General features: G+C 47.0%; 1 protein-coding gene across 3 annotated transcripts in view; it reads right to left on the reverse strand.

Moving 5' to 3' along the window:
- RGS9 (regulator of G protein signaling 9) overlaps positions 1-15,839 on the reverse strand; it is a 35,787-nt gene that overhangs the window by 11,173 nt on the left and 8,775 nt on the right. For 2 of the 3 annotated variants that reach the window (XM_076353637.1, XM_076353638.1), the window contains exons 3-12: positions 15,153-15,203; positions 14,876-14,982; positions 14,059-14,110; positions 12,967-13,025; positions 12,496-12,572; positions 10,667-10,748; positions 10,208-10,270; positions 4,017-4,046; positions 3,286-3,347; positions 836-949 (exon numbers count right to left, since the gene is read on the reverse strand). In XM_076353637.1, coding sequence (XP_076209752.1) covers positions 836-949; positions 3,286-3,347; positions 4,017-4,046; positions 10,208-10,270; positions 10,667-10,748; positions 12,496-12,572; positions 12,967-13,025; positions 14,059-14,110; positions 14,876-14,982; positions 15,153-15,203 — 697 coding nt within the window. Of the gene's footprint in view, positions 1-835; positions 950-3,285; positions 3,348-4,016; positions 4,047-10,198; positions 10,271-10,666; positions 10,749-12,495; positions 12,573-12,966; positions 13,026-14,058; positions 14,111-14,875; positions 14,983-15,152; positions 15,204-15,839 lie in introns of all 3 variants that reach the window. The other variant, XM_076353636.1, reaches the window with a different exon arrangement.

Raw genomic sequence — 15,839 nt, forward strand, 5'->3', positions numbered from 1 at the left:
GCCATAATTAAACAACTTGGTACACAGTGGGATGAGGATTTATCTCGGATTTATGCTGCTCTCACAATGACAGCCCAGCTTTGCCGGAGGTTTGACTCAGTCCCGTTCTGGAGGAGGCACTGGTTGTTGCCCAAAGCTTTGCTTCTCATAAAGGCATTCTGTGAAGGTATCCTTTGGGGCTGTCTAATGGGTTATTATCACTCTAACAGGATTGCTGGTCTCAAATGAGAACCAGTAATATGTTGTATGCTTCAAGCCCAGAGATGCCACTGTATAATTAGCAAATACTATCTGAATGGAAAACCAAGGGAGACCTCAGAGAAGGGATGGACCACCAGTATGTGCCTCCAACTCAAACTCTCTCCTAAGAAAGCAGCCTGAGGTGTGTGCAAAGACCAAGGGCCAGTAGTTGAACCCTGAATTGCTACACCATTGGCAGCACCTAATTTAGCAAGGTGAACACTAAACCAAGTGCTATACCTGAGTGTAACTAGTCATGTTCCATTCCTGTGCTAGTAAAAGTAGACTTTACTCATCCAAGGGGAGGATTAGACCCATTCAGCAGTGGCTGAGTGCATACTCCCATCATCAGTTTAGGAATTTCTGTAATGTTAAGGAAGGCTCCACTTGAAGAAGATAATGCTGGAAGTTCAGCATGGAATATTCCCAAGAGACAGTTTCTTTAGCATGGCCAAGCTATGTCAGAAAGGGAACGCTTCCCTGCTCATGATCAGAGACCAGATATCATGACGAAAGCAATGGTTCCCTTTTCTGATTTCTATCAGCATAAAGGTCAGTGTAAACCACAAGCTGGCAAGAGAATACAAATACATACAGTTTTGCATTGAGATCCCAGAACTCAGGGTCATCTATTATCCAGGGGTTGCCTGGGAGACATCCAGACAGGATAGGATCATTGGAGAGGAACTGCTCAGAGTACTTCACAAGCCTGCAAGTAAATCCAACAAAATCAAAATATTAATTCGCAAACAGAATTGCGGCCAGCCCCATTGCAAATAAATGGTCGCACAGACTATGGATATCTTCAGAGATGCAGCCCTCTCAGCACGGGGATCTGGAATGTGGCCCCTGCCTTACTAGAAAAACTGATTCATTAGCACAGTTAACCTTTTCCATTTCCCAAACAGTAATCTCCCAGTTGTCTTCCAAAGCACTGATTTTGCCAGCTCAAGTGCTTGGAGAGACAAGACTTTCTTCCATCACCTCCTTTGCCTCTTCATTTCAAGGAAGTGGGACTAAGCTCCCAAATGGTTTCTGTCTCCTTCTCCAGCCAACTGGCAAAGGCCTGATCCTGCGCTGTTTAGTGCCACACATTACAGAGAGGAAAGTGCCAGAGAAGAGGAAAGCAAGCGCTGTATTCGCTCAGGGTGGGTTCTCCACAGCCTTCCTGTAGGGCGTGGGAGAGCACAGGGAGCTCTGGGAGAGGTGAAGGAGTGCTGAGGGCACATCCCAGCTTCTCCTTTCCTCTGCTCACCTACTGCACGGCTCATTTCTCTGCAAATGCGTTTGAGGGCTCAGCACAAAGCAAAAATGTCTCTATCCTAGCAGGAACCAGACAAACACTTCTCCTACCTTCTAAGTTGGCCAGACTTGTAATTACAACTGATTTCACTAATGTCCTGGAATTTTAGCTTTCTCCTCCCTTTTTCATTCTTGAAAAAAATCATCTGGTTTCTGTGTTTAAAATTCCTTCCAGGCCAAACTGCTTTCATGTGCTCAAAGCTGGGAGGACACTGTCCAAGGGCCCGTTGCTAACAGGCACCTTGGCATATATCCTGCAATTATACAATGCTACTGCACAAAGCATACCACAGGTTTGGCACAGAAGTGCTCGATCCTATCTTCTCACTGGAAATGCCAAGGCATTCAGCACCTGCATAATTCACTCCAATCCATATATTCTAATCGAGCTACAAATCTAAACCTGTCAACTCAGGTAACGTTACTCTGTCTTTTTAATGATTAGTGCTTTGCAGCACCTCCTAAATCAATACAATGCTCTGATGCATGCACACTATCTAGTTGCTGCTCTTATCCTCATCAATAATAATTTGATTTGGACCCAATCCTGCAGCTGAGATGGAGATCCAAATTTCCTGAGGATTTTTTGATCTAGGTGATACGCATTATCTGTCAGAAGACTAGGACTAATGTGTGAAAAGCTCCATTGCCAAACAGTTAAGCACCACAAAATTCCTGGAAGGTAGTCAGATGTCCCCAGCTCCAGCTCACAGTCTGGAAAATTGAGGCAGAAGAGTTTTAAGTGGCCTGGGAGTCAGTGACAGGTGAAATGAGCAGAACCGCTGGTGCCTTGCAAGTTGTGGTTCTCAGAAGACAGCACTACTTCCCAGACTCTTCCTCCCATTTAATTCATCCACAACTCTCTTCTCCCAGGGAACAGGCCTGAGCACCTTATTTATCTCAGATTCGATATGAATCTCTGGGTGGCAATGACTATGTAAAATAGGCTGGTGGTGTGGACTGCACCTCTAGGCAACTGGCCAGCACATAAGATTCCAGGTAAGAAATGCCTGTGGCAAATGCACTAATGGCTAATGCTAGGACTGGGAGCTTTGCACTTAATTGGCTACATCAAGAATCTGATCAGGAAACACTCCCACTGAGAAGAGGAATTGCTAATTAATTGCTCGGACATTCATGGAGAGGTGTGTGTTCCTTCATAATACAGAATAACCAGAGACTCCCCCAGCTCTGCTGCCTTCTGATGAGCATCACCATACAAGCAAGAACAGTCACTGGGGCTGAATCCAGCCCAGCAGGCTGGGGACCAGGGACAGGAGGGTCAGTCTGTCTCTGCTGCTTACTCATCCCGCACAGGAACAGGCACAGGACGGACATAGCATTGCATCCTCGCAAAGCAGCCTTCACACAGCTGCTTTTCCAGACTGCAGAGCTGTGCTGGGTCCCAAGCGCCACAGTCCGGTTCCGATCAGTCTGAACATCTCTTGATTTCAGAGGGAATCTCAACTGTGAGGCTGGCACTGCTCTACAGACATTCATAGCAAAGCTCCCCTTAGCTCTGAGGGAGACTCTTCATCATGACTGGGACTCTGACCCATCCTCCGCCTTACGCCTCCTGGCCCAGGCAACACACAGCCCAGACAGCACAAACACTGCGTGTGGCCACCACATCGATTGCCCTGACTGAGCCACCAGCTGCCAGAGCAGATAGCTTAATCATCTCATTAGGAGATGAGCACTGAAGACTAATTAATGTGTGGACAGAAGGAAATCAGAACTTACCCTCCGAGAGAGACAGAAGATTTCACTCTGGACTTCATGATGGCCTGCTGATAGTACATGATCTGAGAGGGATCAGACATGTCCATGGTTAGGAGCATGGAGATGTGAAGACAAGGCCACCTCTATCTGAACCTCAAACATGCCCTCTCCCAGGTAGTGAGGCTAACTACAACAAGGGCTGCCTCTTCCCTAATTATTGGATGTCCAAGGAATCAGAGAATCCCTAAACTGTCTTAGTAAAATGGCTGTTTTCACTGACCTTATTGCAAATGTCAGAAGAGCGTTTTGCAATGTGCAAGTAACTAAAAAGCACTCCCCATGCTATATAAAAATTGGATAATAGCTACCATTCTAGGCACCTACAAATGCTCTGGATGATTTAGCATGTAATTATCATTGATCCTTGGCTGTCTCTGCACTGGCACCGCTGGATGTATCTCCTATGATTTCCCCACCGCTAATTCTGATCTATTGGATTTTAGCCCTGGTGTCTGTCCTTGCTTGAGCCTTCCCGTCACTGGGAGAGCTGCTGGCTGCCTGCAGTGCAGAGGCAGGAAATGTCCTGAAAGCACACTGACCAAAAGCTCCATGGAGCAGAGACTCTGCCAGCCAAACCCAGGCGTTTTCGAAACTGCTCATTCCCTGTAAAGGGGGCTTTAAGCCTCCATGCAACACTGATGTAAGCAATACATACAGGATAAACGCCTAGAAGTGAGGGAAGGACCACTTACCTCTCTCCTATAAACGTCCATAGTTTTTTTCTGTAAAATAAAGAAACAAAACCCATTAAATTGGGGTGGGTGTTTTCACTTGCCTTTTTTGAGACATGAAAACACCGTTGCAGGGCTGCTGTTGTGCAGCGCTCTCCCATTAATTCTCATTACAATTAAAATCAAACACAGCAGCTCAGCTAATCAGGGTATCATCAAAGTTAAGAGCATCCACACACCGTAAATCGTTCCATTAGCTGTATTTACTGTTTAGCATTGCTTCTTCCATCAGAGGCTGCCTGTATGCCTTCAATTAAGGGGTTATTCTAATGGAGCTAAAATAGATTCGTTTACGAGACACAGATTAGATCATTCAATATAAGCTAAAGGAGACAGGAACCAACACATTGCAAAATATAAACACCACAATTAAAAGCCTCAGAAGCAGTATCTGCTGTGCAAAGGGTGCTTACGTTGTGATTTGAATAACTCAGACTATGTTACATGTCATCCACAAATGAGCAAGCAATTGAAGGCAAGAAATTAACTGCGGGGTGTTTATTCACACAGCTTCCTTTGAAGCACAGTTACTTTGTGTGAAATAAACTTGAGGAGGGAGAAGGAAAGACAGGCTAAGTCAGGGATGCTCTCAGCAAGCCTTTAAAGGCTTATGCAGCGTTTCAGTTCTTCATCTCCCGTTTTAGCCAACAAGATCTGCATCCCAGAATTATTCTATCAAACTAACCCTGTGGCAGACATGGGTCTGCAGAATGCCTTGGTGAAGTGCAGTTTGTGAGCGACGAGGGATGAAGCATCTTGTATCGAATGCCACGGGCAGCCTGCTTCTCCCATCTTCTCACCAGAGAACCTGCACCCTGAGGTGCCCCTATTTTGGGAAAGGCAAGACGCTCTCCCAGGGCTGCTTTGTGAGGGGACCATCGTGGGGACACTGGTGCAGATCTGCTTTTGTATTTTAACCATCATCACTAGTCCTGCTCAGGAGGGAGAAACTATTCTCTATATGGAAGAAAAATATGCACATTTTGCTGAAACTTGGTTGATTTTGAGAGGGCACACTCACCATTTCAGCAGCAGGAGCCAGATATGCAGCAGATCAGCCAATCTGTACAGCACTACCATGAAGCCAGCCCATCTGATCCTAACACAGACCTAGCCTGGCCAGTGTAGTACTAACAGAAATCCTTGCTGTCGCATTGCAAAGGGAGGAAGCTTTTTCTGCTGGAAATATCATGACCGGCTCTGAATGACTGCAGTGGGGACAAACTCTCAGCAGGGACAAACAGGAAAGCAAACAGTAGCTGCACCAGCAGCAATGCTCTGCTGGCCACACACAAGGAACTGCGTGCGAGGGGGTAAGGGCTGACACATCAGGGGGAGGAAGAAGCTCTTGGACAACAGGATCATTGGCCACAGGACTGTACAGCCTCACTTGCTGATTCAAAGCCTCCTGGAACATCTTATAAGTGATGGAGGACACACGGAGTAAAGAACAGCTTTTCACCCTGTAGCTGTACCCCTGATGCCAGGCCAGCTTCCATGCAGGCACCATTTCTTCCCCCCATTTCTACAGTGTCATCATTGTTTCAGATAGACTGTAGAAATGGGAGGGAAGAAAAAAAACAAATCACCTGCTTGTGCAGAGAAACTCGCTGCATTTACTGTCCTAGAAGTGCCCTCTTTAGAGAATTTTGTTTCTGTTTCAGGCCAGCTATTTCCTGCACAATAGGAGTTCGCTATCTCCTTGGGGAAACCTGAGATACAAACCAGGCCCCATCAGATTTATAAGTGCCAGCTGAACTGGCACTTCCATTTGATGGAACTTAAGTGTGGCTAGGGCATTTACTTTAGGTAAATCAACACGTTAAAAATCATTAGATGGTTTTAAAAGGCCCCTCATTTCTTCCTCTGTTTCGTCAAGTGGGTGCCTCAGACAGGCCTGGTACAGTGGGGCGAGGAGGGGTGGATGCTGGCATAATGGCTTGAAGGCAGCTCACGTGGCAGTAAAGTTGTGTTATCTTCTACAGGGGTCTTAGAGGCAGGCAGCACACCACACACACACGAGACAAACAGCTGGTGGGAAAGAGAAAAAGAACCCAGTAAGTTAAATGATATGTAGAGCAAGGAAGGCGTGAATTAAACTGCCATCACTACAGAAAAATTATATGTGGGCAAGTAAAAATCAAAGCTAATGCCATGTCTGCAAACAGGGAAAGATTTTTTTGAAAGTGCATCCTACACCCTGCCACAGCCTGAGCACGTAGGTCAGCGCTCTGGACAGCTTGTCCTGAGAAAGCCAAGGGGCTTTGCTGGGGTGCTCCAGGGTGGGGAGGGGATTTGCAAAGGCTCGCACAGAAAAGGGGGCTATGGCATGAGAAGGGCTGAGCATCACTGAGTAGTGGCACACACTGAACTGGAGTGGAATCAAAGAGGAGCCCAGCGCTGAACACCCTATTGAGGGCTGCAGGTGCTGGCTGTGTTCAGTCCTTTCCAGTTCTCAAATCCACAGTAACTGGGAAGGATCTCAGCTATTTCACCCCAGGGCCACACATCATTTAATTTCCCTTTCTCCCACAGTGCTCCCATGACCAGTTTCCAGCTTTGCTGCTGGTACAAGGGACCCTGAATACTCCCCGTGTCCTATTGAGCACTGCCAGTTGTCCCCGCCATCCTAGCCATCCTTACCCACTGCTACTGACAGCAGCAATGCCAAACTGCCCTGTACCACCCACCCACCCTCCCTCATTTGGAAGGAAATAATATTTGGAACAAGAGAGTCATTTCTTATAATGAGATTAATTTTGCAATGCCCTTAACGAGTGACTTATCACAATTACCGCGGATAAGCTCCCCAGCCCTGCAGGCTTCAAATCAAAATGGCAATTAGTGAGAGACCTCAGTCTGTCTCAGGCAAGTGCCGTGAGCTGTAAACATCCTCCTCCCCGAGACACACAACAGCACTTGGACACCCTGCACGGCCTCGTCACACCCCGCTGCCAGCAGCTGAGCACTCCCCATGCACACAGGCAGCGGCTGCAAAGCTCAGCTGGGAGCCAGCCAGGACCTGCTCAAGAGCCCCGTGTCTGGAGCCGATCCACATGGCTGAAGCCACGAGCTCCTACAAGAGCTGGGGCATCTGCTAATTTCCAGCTAACCATTTGCATGGACCTCCTCTGCTCTCAGTGTGGGTCTTCCTGACCACATTGTGGTCATTATGTTTTTGCCTGTCTGGCCACCATTCAGTGTTTACAGAGGCCATAAACAGCGGGATAACAGCTTTTGTGTGTATGCCTAGATGGAGCTTGGAGTGAAGAACAAGCACAGGCCACTGTTATCCAGAACTCATTTTGGACCAGGGCACTGCAAATCATGCCCACACTCTGCCCTGAATGCCACAGTGCTCTCTGTCTGTGCACACAGCTCGGCAAGCTGTGAGGATGACCACGGGGATCCTGCACAGAGCACCAGCCACCGAGCACGAGGCAGTGCCAGCACAGCTCGGCCTCCCTCTGCAGCTCCCTTTATTGCAAAAACCTGTGGGCATTGCCTCTCTGACACTGCAGTGGCAAACAGCACTCTGGCATGCACACAACTCTGTTTCTGTACACACGAACACCTCTTCTCGGGTGCAGGTGTGGGCCTTTCCCTACACACAGCCAGCTGGGAGCCCTGCACGCCAGAGGCAAATTCTAAGTCTAGCATAAGATCATCTCAACATGCATCTCTACTGTGCTGGTGCTTCCAGCCCAACAGCTGGAAATCAAATCTGTAACAGTCCATACGCCCAGTTTCATTCAAATTGCCGGTTTTCCCCTATCTTGTTTATCTGCTTCTGACCCTGTTATTTCAAAAGATGTGATGGATGCAGCAGAAGCTATGCATTTATCAGGCAGCCAAACTGACGGAGACTTATGAAATTAAAGGCCAGCAATGACTACGATGATCTGTGGCTGATTTGCTGCGTACAACAAGCCAGGGCATTTCATTCAGCAGTCCCTGAATCTAGCGCAGTGATTTTTGGCTAAGCTAAAGCACCTTTCAGAAAGACTCTCTGGTTACAGAAGGCGGCAAAAGCCGAGTGTGTACCTGCAGGCGAGTCAGCAGGCTCTGGCAGTTGCCTGGTAACTCTCTAAGCAGTGAGGCCCAATCATGAGCCTGAGACCTGGGTAACAAAAGGCTAAAGCATCCCTTAATTAGCTGTTCAAGGGATGGCTACTTCTGCCTTATTCCTCCTGCCCAACTACAACTCCTAACTCATTATAACCAGGAGGGATGCTCATGGGTCAGTAATAAAAGTCTCTTTCAAAGGAGTGCGATGTTTGGCTGAGCACCTGTTTATCCCCAGAGGACTCTATCAATTAAGGAGGGAGCAGCCCACCAAAGGGTCTGAGCCAAGTGAAAGAGAGATGTTCATGCCAATATCAGCTTCAAAGAAGTCATTCTGATGTCAGAAATTAATTATCACCGGGAATATTTTCTTTCTCAGCTGTCAAGATAAAAGAAAACTAATTGGCCAACAAAGTGAAGCTAGATTGAGCATGAACAGACAGAAATCAAATAAATGGGCACTGGATTCATGCACTCATTTTCTGCTCTCATCGTTTCACCTATGTCTGAGCCAGAGGCTGGGCCCACAGAAAACATCAATAAAACTCCACACTGCCTTCAGCAGGAGTAAAATACGGCCAACAAAGCACAGTCCAGCTCAGCATTTACCGGCAGAGCTTGGGCCATCCTTTCTGCTCACCAAAGGCTGTTGAGCCACAGGTGTTTGAGAGAGCAGCCTGCAGAAATAAAAAAAAAGCTCCTAGTCCAAAGGTGGCTCTACGTGGGCTTTTGGCTGTCTAGTGTATTGTTAATCGCTCTTTCAAAAGCAAAAAGAGGAGCAAGAAGAACCTTCCCTCTTCAGCTCAGCCTCCAGAGAGGAGGCATAACTCAGAGATCAGCTTAAAGGAGAAAGGCAGTGAAGTCACCCCAAAGCTGGTGTCCTTTGGCTCATGCCCTCCTTGGAGTCTCTGCTGACGGGAGGAATCGACCATCTCTCTATGTCCAGGGTGGGAACTGAACGGAGATCCCTCAGCTCACTTCCTCTTTGCTACCAAGCAGCTGGCAGATGGCTACGGGCTTTCAGACTGTTTGCAAACCTAAAATCTCCTTCCATGTCAGCTGTAAAACTGTGGGCGAGAAGTTGGCTTACTCCTCTTTTCCATCCCTCTCCCTTTCCTCCACTCCTTTTCTCTTAAAAAATAAAAAAAAAGAAAAAAAAGAAAAACAAAAGGCTTTCGGCAGCTGCTACTTACAACAAGAAAAAATAAAATACACCCCAACCCTACATTTTGCTCATTTTCAGTCTCTATAGCAACAGAACACAGTTGGCCAAAGCAATTATCCTGCCTCTGGCTGTTGAGATGTTTAAAGGCTGTTACAAAAATGAGAAGTTGTGGGAATACAGTGAGTGCGATTGCAGTAACATTTGCATTTAATTGCTGAGAGACACTGACTTCACTTCCAAGTGAACACCATTAAGTGCACAAATGCAGGATTGCTGAAAAGGATTGATGAAGAAAGAGACGAGCAGCTCCTCATCCACTGACTGCATGTCTTGTTGTGGACTCTGAACCAGTCCCACCCAGTTAACAGCCTCCACGGTCTCAGTTCATTAATTTTGTTTCTTTATGGTCTAGCTATACAATATGCATTTTTAGGCAACGTTTTGTGTCTCCTATCCACCACACCAACTTCTCCATCTTCTTGCCACACATTACCCTTTTGGAGGTATTCTGTTATTTTATTGTAAACCCGGATCTTTCCTCTGATCCTTTACACTCCACAACCCCCCACAGTCCGTTCACCACTAATAAAAAGGCAGCAACAAGCATCTGGAGGTAGAGGATTCCTTAATGCAGCTTCACCAGCAGAGAAAACATGTCCTGTAGCTAAACACTCACACTAACTGGTGTGGCAAGAAAGCTGACAAAGTACTTTCAAGCCAAAAGATGCTGCCAAAGCCTATTTCGAGGGCCCCACCCCCCGGACAATGAGACAGCTTCAACTTCTGGCCTGACTGGCTGTCACGGCTGAGCTGACTCGCTCAGCCTGCGGTGCCCAAAAAACCACAGTCCCAGGGACATTGTCTGGGTCCTCCCGAACAAATTCAGTAGGTGTGAAAAGAAAACCTGTCTCACCTGGTTTACCTTATTTTCATTGGGATCTGTTACGCGGTCTAATCCATACTCTAGGACATCTAGCATGCCGGGCTGTTATGAACAAGAAACATCAATAGCTTTGTAACTCATTTGTTTTAAAGTTTGTGGTTCACACAAATGCACGAGGAGACCCCTGAGCCCCGAAGGGCTCCACTGCCAGCAGCTCTCAGCCAGCAGTGCCCCGGGGGAACTCTGCCCTCCGAATCTGGCAACGCTCCCCTCCGAGCATGGGTGCTACAGCCGGACCTCCCTCCCTTGCACCTTTGAGAGCAACCAAGGAGAAAGGTGTGGACTCAGGGCAGGCCTGGGCTGACCCCTTCCCCGAGGAGAAGCGACAGGGTGCACAGCCCAGAGGCCATGTCCACAGCCATGCCCTTAGCGTGCGGGAGTTTGTCCCAGGTGGCTGCAGGGAGGCACTAAACCCACACGACAACATCCTCTACTTACAGGAGTTCGGTTCACAAGCCAGTAGGCTCTCTCCTGGCAGTCCAGAGCGTACCTGTCTGCCTTCTTCCGCTCCTTCCCTGCCCTGCAAAGCCAAGAACAGGATTTAACTCTACCAGGGGAATTCACCAATTTTCCTCTCCTAAAACCAGTGGGATGAGAAAGGGGGCACACCTCCAGTCTCCCCTGCCCCGTGGGTCCCAGCCTGACTGCACGATGCTCTGTTGCAGCCTCCTTACCACACCTTACCCCGGCTAATTCTGGACTGCAGATCATGCTGTTCACATGGCCACACATGACTGTAGCTTTTGAGAAATCATCGTCTTCCTGAGCTCAGCTGGGAGGAGACACATCCTCTTTTGATTAGACAGACAGCCCTTTGGTAGAGTTTTACACTAACAACGCACTACTTGTGGTCAGTCCTGCTGCCTCATGTTTATCCATCTCTGATGTCTCCGGGCAGTGTCTGAGAACTGCCACACAGAGATACATCCCGGACATGTCTTGTACCCGTCTTGCAGTAAAGGGGGGGCATTTCTCACAGAAATGATTTGGAAATGGGGCCAAGCAGTGTTCCCAGGCACTAAAACCCAAAGCACCTCTACTATTAAATAGAAGAAGCACCAGCATGGTTTGGGCTTGGACCAACTAATTCTTTCCCAGACAAGTCCGCAGCACAATTTGGGACTTAGCATGGGCAAGGGAGTATTCCCAAAAGGCTGTTTGCATGTGGCCACCCTGCTGTGGTTAACAGGGTGGATGCGGGCTGTTCTGCACCAGTCTGCCCCAGTATCATCATCAAACAGCCTCAGACGTGTTTAATCTACTAGTTCAGACAGTGTCTCGGTATCTAACTTTAAAACTGCATTTGGCATCTCTTAGCCCATGTCTGACCTCAATTTACAAGAACAACAGTCTCGTGTTTAATGAGACAGTTATCTGATGAGCTGTATTCTGACGACTTGGCTACCATCCCAGTGAAGACAGAAACACTGCTGACAGCAGAGGCAGTGCCTGCTGTGCTGGGAGGCAAAAAAAGGTAAAAGGAATCCACAGAAGTAGGAAAGATCCTATCTCCAAAGGAGTAATCCCATCTCACATGCACTAACTTTCCTGGGAATTTGAAGGATTCAGCTCCTAAAGTCAAGTAATTTTCACTGGGTGCCTAAGTATGCACTTCAGGGTTTTCTCCAGAAGTCCCTGCTGGGAACATTTACTGTTCTTGATTGCAGTAATTGAACCAGACCAATAACAGGTCCTAAGTCCAGTGGCCTGATCCACAAATGCTCATGGACAACCCTGAGCTAAAAGAAACTGTCTCTAATGAGGGCCTGCACGCTGCAGCATCAGACCTCGGTTTCTTCAGGGAGTGACATCAGGTGCAAAATCTAAACCTCCCCCTGCACACTTATGCATGTGCAAAAACCATTTGCAAAGAGGTATGCACATGTGTCGGCAGGAAAGGCACCCACCCCCGCCTGTGCTCTCACAAACCACACCGATTCCACGTCTTTGGCAGACAAATGCCAGGTGGGGAGAGAAATGCAGGTGCAGCAGGCGAGGGTGAGGCTTTGCAAGTGGGTGTCCAGTCATTTGAAAATGTCTGAAATCCTTCACTCGCAAAGTGTGAAGTGAACAAAGTTCACTTGGACGAACCCTAAGCTGATATGAAAGGCAGGTTTGTTTCACAATCTTGAGGGACACTTGCAAGTTATTTTAAAGCTGCAGTTTATGTTTTTAAACTGTTAATTTAACTGTGTACCAAGACACTGAAGCTCTGCCTCCTCATACCCTCCCCGATGATGCAAATAAGGGAATGCAAGTCAACTCACTTATACTGCTCTTTGGCCTGCATAATAACAAAATCCCACTTGTAGTTTATTTTTTGATTGAGCATGTTGTAATGTTCCTGGAATAAAAATAAAAAAGCTGTTAGTGTGAAAGTTCTGGACAAGGCGCTCCCATGCCAGGGTTTTCTTGACTCTCTATAGCTCAACTAGGCCAGGCTGGCAACCAAGCCAAGAAATCTGGATTGTTCTGAACGTAATTACATGAATTGCAACAGTTCAAAAATACCACTGCAAGGAGAGCAATTATCCCCGTTAAAATTATCAATGACTTCAGAGTATTTTCCTGTACTGGCCACTTTTTCACTTCCAAAATTTTGGCTTTTGACATTGCTGGAGTAACGCCTCATGCAATTGAAGAGGTGATTTTTTGCCACGCTCCATTCATTAGCAACAGAGGGCTAAAGCTATAGCAAACGAGTGGCTTGCAATGGAACAAGTACAACATCTCCTTACCTTTTCATATTCCTCTAAAATCCCTTTCCTCTTAATGTTCTTCTTTGCTAGGTAAATTGCTGTGGAGGGAGAAGCAAATAAGCAGTCAGTTATACTTAGACCAACAAATCCAAGAATAATTAAAAATTTACCCACAGGAATCTTCCTCTGTTACAGTATCTTCCCAGGCATGAGCTCCAAGATCACGAGAGCTCACTGAAGAAAAATGAACTTGGTGCTTTCACTTTGTCGCTGATGCTTCACAAGCCAGTGCCCAGGCTGGGAGCAGCCACACAGAACACACAGTGTGTGCCTTCTGCCAGCAGTCACTCCTCCTTTGGGAACTCAGCCAGGGTTTTACAGGTCAAAGGATACTGGACCAAATCTTTAAGATGTTGAGGTTCTTCAGAGTTTGACTTCCAAGTTTTCCAAATACAGGCCAATGTTTTGTTCCAAGTTCTATTAAAAACATTCTAATCTAAAATGGGCTGTTCTATTTCCCCAGAAGATCTACAGCATAATGTAGGTAAAAGCCACAGAGGACAATCTTGGTATAAACAAATCAGTCTGTGAACTGCACAGCCCACAGGAGCAAACCAAGCTGATCAGCCCAACTTTCATGACCAGCCTTATAATAAAAAGCATTATAAAGGCAACAGAAGATTGATATGGAAAAAGCCATCAGGAAATATTGGGAGCCACTGTGCATTATATAAAGAAAGAACTCTCTCTGAATGCAGGGCTTGATCCAAATATACAGGAAGACAGTCTTGGGCTCAGATCCAGGAATACACTTAACTATTCAGGGAAATCTAACCTTATGTTTAAAGTCTTGCATACCCAGCAGAGTATTTCAGATGGATCTTAGTGGAACGTAAGAGAAGCTTAAGCACTTTCTCTCATCAAGGCCACCACAAGGCGGTCACATCCAGAGCATTCCCTCAATTCAGCATTACCAGGAATTATTCACAAAATAATATGAAAGAAAATGCAAGGGCGGGTCATCGCATGTGGATACACAGCACAAAAAGATGAACGGCAAACGGTGCAGGACTGCATGAACACAAACTGCTTGCACTACGCCTCCTAAACACGTACAACGCTATCACTTACCATAGTCTGTGTCATCAGCAGGCCAGCTCTGCGTGGGCCAGAAATAGGGGGTCTGCAGAAAAACAAGCCTTTCGTTAGTGCACGGTAGCCTTGAACTCATGCCAAGAGGCGCACAGCACCACCTACACTGGAGGGAGATGAAAGTTCTCCTCTGCTATACTCAAAGCCTCAGCTCTGCATGTCAGCTCACACGATGGTGCAGGCCAGCTACAGCAGGAGAACTGAAGTCAGCAGACTGCCATTGTCAAATCCACTCCTGCTCTGCAGTTGGTTAATATGGCCAACCTCTCACTGCTGCCTGAGCATTCAGACTGAGATGCTGGAGCCTAATTTGGCACTATGTGGGAACCAGACTCCTCATTCAAAGTACGAACGAGGATACCCTAATTTGCCATCGTAGTGAAAACAGTCCAACCATGAATCTTGATAACATCCCGTTATTACTGTGCTTTTTGTATATTCATTATTCAGTCTCCCCAGATCATTCTATTTTCAACCAGCAATTCCATTTGCTACTTTAAGACCTGGAAGGGAACGCACATTTGGAAGAAAGCACAGCTATTTTGAAGTTGAACAAGTATGCTAATTTAGCTGAAGGAAGTATATTAGTTTGCCTGTAAACTGTAATCTGACACACAGAACTGGGGAAACTGGCCCGAGGCTTCTCTGTGGATCCCTTCCTCCTGCACATGGAACGATTAGCACGGTTACACAGCATGGCCTCACGACTACAGCTCCTGGGGAATTGCCCCAGCTGCCTGTTTTTAAAACTAGTGCTGAACTCCCTCTCAATGGCTTTAGACAAGGTGCAACTCACTTGAAACCTGTACAGGCTGCCGTCTGTCTTAAGGGTGAGATTCTTTGGCTCCTGAAGAGGGTAGATGTATCCATATTTGACAAACAGGTCTCCCAGGTGGAGTGCCTCTGAAAATGAAGAAGGCAGACGTTTTGATTGCACAGAAACACTGCACTGGAATTTAAAAGTGAGCTGCTACTCAGGAGAGAAGAATTCATCTAAAAGGTTTTATCTATGGAGACCTTAAAGTTTTACAACTCAAAGCTGAAAAAGCCTCAATTTTTACATTTCTACCCACCTTCCTCGGTGATCTGCCAGCGTTGGAGAATCCACTGCAATATATCATTACCTGTAAAGCAAAGAAAATGTCAGGTGCTTGAAATTGGGAGTGTGCCAAAATCCATGGGCCAAAACGAGACCTCTCCAGTCCTCACCCCTCACTGTGCTCTGGATCCCACCGAGTGCACAGACCCCTTCTTGCAAACATGCTTTCAAACGCACCACACAAGAGAAGCAGCAATAAAATGCATTGCCGGTCTCTCACTGGCCATGCTGTCATTCAGGCTTCCTCCTGACCAAAGAGGCATCAGTCCCTGTGAGAGGGAGCCCGAGGCAGGCAGTGACCTCAGGATGGCACAGCGTGAGTGTGCAGAAGCACACATGGCCTGAGCAAGACTTAAACCCTCATCATTGGCTTAGAAAGGACTTAAGCAATGCAACGGCTTCCACGCCCAGCGAGGGTGAAGTGCCCCTTGTTTTGCACCGTCTTGTCTTGAAAGATTCACTGCAAAGTATCTCAGATTCACAGAGCACGGTCCTGTCTCAGTTTTATTAAGAGACCAGTGACTGGTCCTCTTGAGTCCTTTAAGAGACACGACTTTCAGTGCAGAAGGGATGCCCGAGTCTCAGATCCAAGTTGTAGTGGTCACAGGACATATCAAAGGGAAACAAGATTTCTGCATTCACAAACACTTCATCTCTCCCA

Source organism: Aptenodytes patagonicus, chromosome 16, assembly GCF_965638725.1.
Source record: "Aptenodytes patagonicus chromosome 16, bAptPat1.pri.cur, whole genome shotgun sequence".
In the NCBI taxonomy this organism is placed as follows: Eukaryota; Metazoa; Chordata; class Aves; order Sphenisciformes; family Spheniscidae; genus Aptenodytes; species Aptenodytes patagonicus.